Below are 7,310 nucleotides of genomic sequence, written 5' to 3'. Positions count from 1 at the left end.
GTGTATATAACAAAAAAAATCTCTAGCTAGCCGGCTGTGCACTGATGTGCGCTTATTATTTATGCAAAAGTTATCCATTTATGTTGCTCAAATATTTACAAACGACTTTGGCACGCATCGCGCACAGTTTGACAGCGACTTTTAAATTGTGGCTGAACATACGTTTTTGACGGCTTCACTTGCTAAGCTCGTAAATGCGCGGCGCATTGGTTTTCAATTTGAACATGTGTCCCGGGTCCAATGAGTGAGCTATGCACGCACATACATGCATGCATACATACATACATATATGCGTATGGGTGTGTTCATGTTCCTGTAAGCCATTGATACTTTAATGTATGCACCAGAGGATAACGGTTTATATCAGCTCTCCGCTGGATTTTGTAGACACGCGTGTGTGTGTGCCGGCTCTCAAAGCCCATTTATTGAGGCTTGGGCTTTTGGTTTTTTTGATAGACCTCAATATATGTATATATGTGGAATTATGTATGTAAGTATATATAAATGTATGCATAAATATATATGTGTATTTATGTATGAATATATGTATATAAATGTGCATATTTTTGGTTATTTTCTTCTTTATTTTTAAATTTATTATTAAATACCTTTTATATAATACATATTATATTCTAGATTAATTTCGAAAAGGCGAAAAGTTTTAGTTTAAATGCCCTTAATATGAAACAAGTACTTATTAATCTAATGCTATACAATTTGTCTAAAATCAATATTAAAAAATTAATTTGCCATCAATGTTAGAGGTAATTAAATTCCACCCCAACAATTCACAACGGACTTAGACTCATAAATTGCATTACCAACCCAATCTCCATCTATTGACAATGTAATTAATGGGCTCGATGTCAAAGTGCTTGAGTAAACACAGATGTAAGCACTATATATCTGTTAGCCGACAGGTGTAAGGACAAACACACATTGTTTATAGCGAAACCCAATACCTTAGAATAATCTGTAAGTATTTCGATTGGGTGGGGCGAATCAGACAAAATATTTGTATAATTACCTTTAATCAAATTACACATTGGCTAATGGCGTCTTCAAGCTATTTATGTTGTGGATTTATATAGATGGGGTACAAATATTTACAGTATAAATATAAGAATAATAAAAGGTAAAAGATCTAAAAATGAACTTAGCTTGTGATGTCAGCAGTCGTTGACCTGATAAAGAATATATGACTTAAGGGGCTTTCCCAAATGGATTTTACTCAGAATATATAAACAAACATTTAAAAAGTTTTTTCTTATATATAATTAATGGATTACATATATTAATTACGATTTTGGCTGATATGATGTATAACTGTTATACAGGTTCTCATTTATACTCTTACTGGACATAAAGACGTATCCCAATTGATGAAGTGGATATTTTGGTATTAAGAACTCCATGCGTTGATTGCGCATCAAGGCACATTCCAGATAGGACCTATACGTGTTGAAAGCTATTTTGTGGCACTCCTCAGATCTTCCGTTTTTGAAGAGGTTATATCTGAAAGCAAACCACATGCTATACGCCTCGGGTCCGGTCCATTGAGCGGAATTGGAGCTGCAGCCCGAATATATTTTCGTTTTCAGCCAATCCATTACTACGGGCTTGTTATATATGGTGGAACGGCCAATGCATACAGAATCCAAATGTTTACTAAGAACGAAACGAAATACTATAATAAGATTCGGGTTTCAGTCCGTAACATAAGTAACTAAACTGCGATCAATGCAAAAATTCGCCAAGAATTAAATGTCTGGCTCGCTCTAACACATACAAGAAAAGCTTTATAGTCCAGTCAACACATATTCATAGCTCGCCCACTCCCTCTCATCCTCATTATATACGGGTCTCTCATGCTGCTGTTCACACTAGAGAATCGAGTGACTTACATTTCGTGCATTTTAATTATATGTGTGTGTGTATAGATGTGTGTAGATACTTAGCTCTAATATGTATTAGTAAAGCTCTCCATATTTCATATACAAAAGCGCTCTAATTCACGTCTATACGATGCAGACTGTGGAACCTGGGTACAACTACTGACGGAGGGAGCAAGCAATACATATGCTCCTTCTTCTTTTACGATGTAACCTGTGGAGCCTGTGTATTACTCAGAATTGCACATGTATGCTCGTGCTCAGTTTCTTTTCTAATGTTGCAGCTCCATCGATTCTAATAGAAACAGTGAGCATAAGGTAATCTAATAAGCTCCAACATTGGAAAAGCGCTCAATTCACTGTACACAAATCCACTCAATCTGTTACGATCCAAAGTTGTGGAATCCGTGTCAAATTACTCAAGCGTCAATTATACTCAGCAAGCCAATGCACATGTATGTGTAAGCGACTAGCTTTCTTATTAGCGATCCTACTAATACATATATGTACATGAATGAGAATGCTTGCGCTATGCACAAAGGCGCTCAGCTCCATTCTCTTACGATCCAATAAGTGGACCTTGTGTAACAGAACTGAGTACGCTCAGAGCAAGAGAAATACAAATGTGTGCGTGATTAAGAAATAATTACCCAGGATAATAGTTCATTGTCGCGCCACCCCGTTCATTGATTTTTAATATCATCTGCTTAAGATCCTTATTATGGTTCACGGCTAACAGATTCGGAAACTTTTCGAACATTTCTCCAGATGTATCAAAGTTGGCTTTTGGTTGTTTGTTTATATATTTGATTGTTGTGCCAGACTCTCTATTATCCTTACTTGTGGGTCGTAAGGATTCGATCATTTTAGATCGATTATGTTGTGGAACATTCGTATTTTTTCGATTCTTGAGGGCGTGATGTAAAATGAACATATTATCTATTCTATCTCTTGGTTTTGAAAGAGTTTTGTGATTTTTGTTATTTTTGATTATTTTCTTAAGTTTTCTTGGAAAAATGCTGGCGATTTTTGCTGACTCTGCTATATCCATATCATCCAGTGGAAGCAAACTTTCAATTTGATTTACTTTGCCAGCATTTTGAACGTCTTCCATTGATATTTGTTGACTATTTGTGGTGTCCGCTGGCTTTGGGCCTTCTATTGGAAGTGAAAGTTCACTTTTATGAGACTCTGCTACTTCTAGGTCTTCCTTTGGAAGTAATACTTCGATTTGGTAAGACTTTTCATCATGTGGATTGTTTTTATATTCCAGCGGCTTTTCGGTTTCCATTGGAAATCTTTCATTTTTATAAGACTTTACTATTTCCATATCGTCCATTGGAAGTAAACTTTTGATTTGATTAACCTTGCCAGCATTTTGTTGCCCTTCCATTGATACTTCATGACTATTCATGTTATCCACTGGTTTTTTGCCATCCGTTGGAAGAAATCTTTCATTTTTATAAGACCTTACTATTTCCATATCTTCATCTGGAAGTAATCTTTCCTTGTGATAAACCTTGTCATCATATGTTACGCCTTCCATTGGCAACGAATGTTGCTTGTTGCCATTTTCCACGTCTTTGAGACTTTTCATTAAAAGTAAGCTGTAATTACCTGAACTCTTAACTAATTCCATGCCTTCCATTGGAAGTAAGCTTCGATTCAAAGAAGATTCAGCTTCTGAGTAAGGTAAGCTTTGAGCACTTCCAGGATCATTTTGATTGTCAGTCGGGCTTCCAGGTGTTTGCGTTGGAAAAGCACTTACATCGCCCACACACAAAAACTAATAAAATATAATAGGAAAATTTTGAGAGATTCAAATGATTAAGAGTGGAACTTACGTTCACAATATAGCCAATGGCTAACAATAATATACAATTTGTGTTAAGCATTTCAAAAAATAAACATACTAATATATATATATATTTGTATACGCCGACTAGGAATTTGTGTGCTATGAAGTCAATTACTGGAACTGACTTCTAAGGAGCAGATAATTGATGTAGAAATCAAATTGGCCAAAACTTGAATCTTAAAGTGAATGGAAAAGCTTTAGCAATGTTGACTCTGGCAGCTGACAGCACTAATTCATTAAGATTGGTTGGTCTGAAAAGCGAATATGTGTTTACCATTCATTGCTCTATATGTGAGTAGTCGAACATAGTTTTACAGTTTCAATGGCGAGCAGCAGAACGAGCTACTGAAGGGATTGACCCGACGGACTTTATGTGAAATCTAATCAATCAGTATTGAGTTTCAGTTTGTTTGTCGACGAGTCCGAACAAAAACAAGCAAACATGCTGCAGTTGGGCGTCAGCGATGGCATAATACTCGTTCAGAGTGGATGAAGAGTGAAATTATTTATGGTAGATTTTAAGAGAGAGACGGCTTAGCGGTCAAAACTTTGGAGCTGTGAGTCTCAGAGTTTTGAGTTTAATGATATATTAATATATTATATATTAATTTATAATTATTAAATTTATTAATATTCATTTTTCTCGGTATAATATTCGGACATAGTTGAGTGGACGAATAGGTGGACGAATAGGTGGGCGGATAGACATACGGACGGTCGTTCGTTTAATAAAGATATGTCCGAATGAACGGGTGTACGGATACATGAATGATTGTACGAATATACTCTTTACACGTCGTAAACGAGTATAACAAAAAAAGAGATTTAAGCGTTTCATGTTTATTATGAATGACGCAAATAAACTCGTCAGAGTAAAATGATTAATATTGCGAACACGATGCGCTGTCCAATCGAATTATTGCTGCTAAGTGATTTGAATTGGGCAAACGGCTAAAAAAAAATCAAGAATAAATATGCTAAAAATCCATTAATATACAATTCCCAGTCCAATCCATCTGCTGTCTAGACATTCGCTGAAATCAAAGTAATTGTAAAGTACGCATAAAAAGCGTATTAAATGAAAATAAAACGAAATCCCAATTGCTTCTCTTTCTCTCTCTCTCTTTCTTTCTCTCCCTCTCTCCCTCTCTCTCTCTCTCTCTCTCTCTCTCTCTCTCTCTCTCTCTCTCTTCCTTTCCTTATATACACACACATATACAATTCGAAAATCCGTAACTAATATGCTCTCTGGCACTTGCCAAAACAGAAACAGAATAAAAACTTCAAAGTATCCTAAACGGCAATCAACGTTACAGACGAACGCCAACGAACCGTAAAGGCAATGCCAAAACAAGTCAAGCCATTAGCCGGACACTGAGCCAGGGCAGCGGCTTAAGCCAAGATTCACATTAGCCAAATACATTTTCCACTGGCGAAATATTTTTAGCAATAAATTCTACAGCAATTGCAGCCCAAAACTGGAAAAAACCAAACGGCCAACAACTTTCATATTCAATGAGGACAAATTAAATGAAATGTAACCACAAAACTTGCACAAATCTATGAGCTCCAATTACTAAGAGAGGAAGAAGCCGCTGAATTTATGGCCAAATAAGTGCGGGGGCCCCTTCGAGCAACGATGCCTTTGCCGTTTAATGGGCTCATTCGAAAATGAAAATGCCATTTTCATACCCTATAAATGTGTGTAGGCAGCAGATGCATATGGGTACATAATTTGGCGACAACACATCTGAAGCCTTTTTTAACATTTTCATTAATAATAAATGTAAAACTATAAATGATCAAAAAATAATTTAAAAAAAAAAAACAGTATTAAATATTCTAAAAATGATTAGAATATGATTTACTAAATATATGCACGAATAAAATTTTAAATGTCTTTACTATTTTTATTTAAATAAATAAACAAAACAAAAACTGGAAAATATATAATAATAATATAAATCACATCTAAAAAAAATGTTTTCAAATAATAAAATAAAAAAAATAAATAAATAAATCAATTAATTAATTAAATGAAAATATCAGTACTATTTTGTAAATTATAATATTAATGATGATGATTAATGAAAAGGTTTTTTTTTTTTTTTTTGAATTATACATTAAATATGTACATATGTATGCATTTTTATTTCTGATTACAAGTTTTCAAAATGTTTATACATTTATGTTGCAACAATATTAATTTTAATAAATATTAAATTTTAATTTTAACAAGTAAGAAAGCTCCAGTCGAGACTGCTCGACTAGGAGATACCCCGAACCCTCTAAGCTGATAACCCTCTAAGCTCTAGGTCGAAAAGTGTTCAAATTAGAAAAAACAAAAACATAACATATTGAAAAAACAATAACAATTTTTCGATTACTCTCGATAAAAATGTTATCGGATGAGTTATCGAAAAAATTTTATAAACTTGTACTGCCTATGGAATACACGAGTATACATGCCAGATTTCAGCTCTTTAGCTCTTGTAACTTCTGAGATCGACGCACTCATACGGACGGACGGATGGACGGACAGGGCTATATCGATTCAGCTCGTCGTCCTGATCAAGAATATATATACTTTATGGGAACTGCGATGATTTCTTCTGCCTGTTACATACTTTTTCACAAATCCATCATACCCTGATTTCTCATTTTTAATGGGTATAGGGTATAATTAATATAAATATTTTTTATAGTTACTGATGTACGGATATTTTCGTAAAAATTACAAATCTGAGAAACAAATAATCCGTATAAAATTTAAAATGATAAATTACTGAATAAAATAAGAAATTAATAATTTAAATGTTTTGATTTTACTACAGAGTATCTCTCTAGTTAAATCATGCCAGTTGTTTGTTGTTGGCAGCCGGCTGCTCGACTGCTCTGCCTGGCCGTGCTTAGGAAGGGTTTTTGAGGCATTGGGATTTTGCCAATTAAGCTGACGATTTTATAACTCCTTTTATGACCAAAGTTTTATTTATAGCCTAAAGGCAAGGCGATTGCCTGTGATACGTCCACAGATACAATGCAATCAATTCAAATCGAGAGAAATTCAAGCTAAAATAAATTGAGAGAAACCAAAAGTTGATAACGAACCTGAAGAAAAGCCTCATGTGGCTTTATATTATGCATTAACAAAATTTAAGAAAGCATCGGAAAATGTATGAAAACATCTCAAGAGTCGCTGAAGCCTCCTCGAACGGAAGTCGAGGAGGATGAGTCGACGGCAGCTTGCAGCCAAACGTAATCGAGTAAGCGGGGCTGTGCTTAGGGGAAATTGCCAAAAGTCATTAAATTGCTGAGCAACGAGGCTGGAGCAATAAGCTGTTGCTCTCGACTGCTAACCAGGAGGGATGGATCACTGGAATGGAATGCAGCTGCAATGGCTCATTTTTATGCAATCCCATCATCATACTGCCTGGGAGACTCAGAGACAGTGAGAGAGAGAGAGAGGGAGAGGCAAGCAGAGAGTCAGATACCTCAAGCAGTGTCTGCCATCTGCTACTGACGTTTACCATAAATATAATTAAAGTTTCATTTCCGTGTTA

At 35.2% G+C, this 7,310-nt stretch overlaps 1 protein-coding gene across 1 annotated transcript; it reads right to left on the bottom strand.

The window, feature by feature from the left end:
- Positions 1 to 1,223: 1,223 nt before the first annotated feature.
- Positions 1,224 to 3,899, bottom strand: LOC108609579 (uncharacterized). The gene is made up of 3 exons (XM_018001299.2): positions 3,737 to 3,899; positions 2,543 to 3,678; positions 1,224 to 1,668 (listed from the first exon to the last, which is right to left on the bottom strand). The coding sequence occupies exons 1-3, from the start codon at positions 3,785 to 3,787 to the stop codon at positions 1,299 to 1,301; spliced, it is 1,557 nt and encodes a 518-aa protein (XP_017856788.2). The 5' UTR covers positions 3,788 to 3,899; the 3' UTR covers positions 1,224 to 1,298.
- Between the last annotated feature and the right edge of the window lie 3,411 nt (positions 3,900 to 7,310).

This window comes from Drosophila arizonae, chromosome 3 (assembly GCF_054131065.1).
Source record: "Drosophila arizonae isolate 15081-1271.41 chromosome 3, UAZ_ARI_1.0, whole genome shotgun sequence".
In the NCBI taxonomy this organism is placed as follows: domain Eukaryota; kingdom Metazoa; phylum Arthropoda; class Insecta; order Diptera; family Drosophilidae; genus Drosophila; species Drosophila arizonae.
This window is presented reverse-complemented; position numbering and strand designations above follow the sequence as displayed.

What these genes read in the sequence shown, in the direction of transcription:
- LOC108609579 (XM_018001299.2), bottom strand. Translation starts at nt 3,787, where the DNA reads ATGCTTAACACAAATTGTATATTATTGTTAGCCATTGGCTATATTGTG. An exon ending in CCATTGGCTATATTGTGAAC is followed by an intron (nt 3,679 to 3,736) that starts GTAAGTTCCACT and finishes ATATTTTATTAG; the next exon opens with TTTTTGTGTGTGGGCGATGT. An exon ending in ACAATGAACTATTATCCTGG is followed by an intron (nt 1,669 to 2,542) that starts GTAATTATTTCT and finishes TTTCGTTCTTAG; the next exon opens with TAAACATTTGGATTCTGTAT.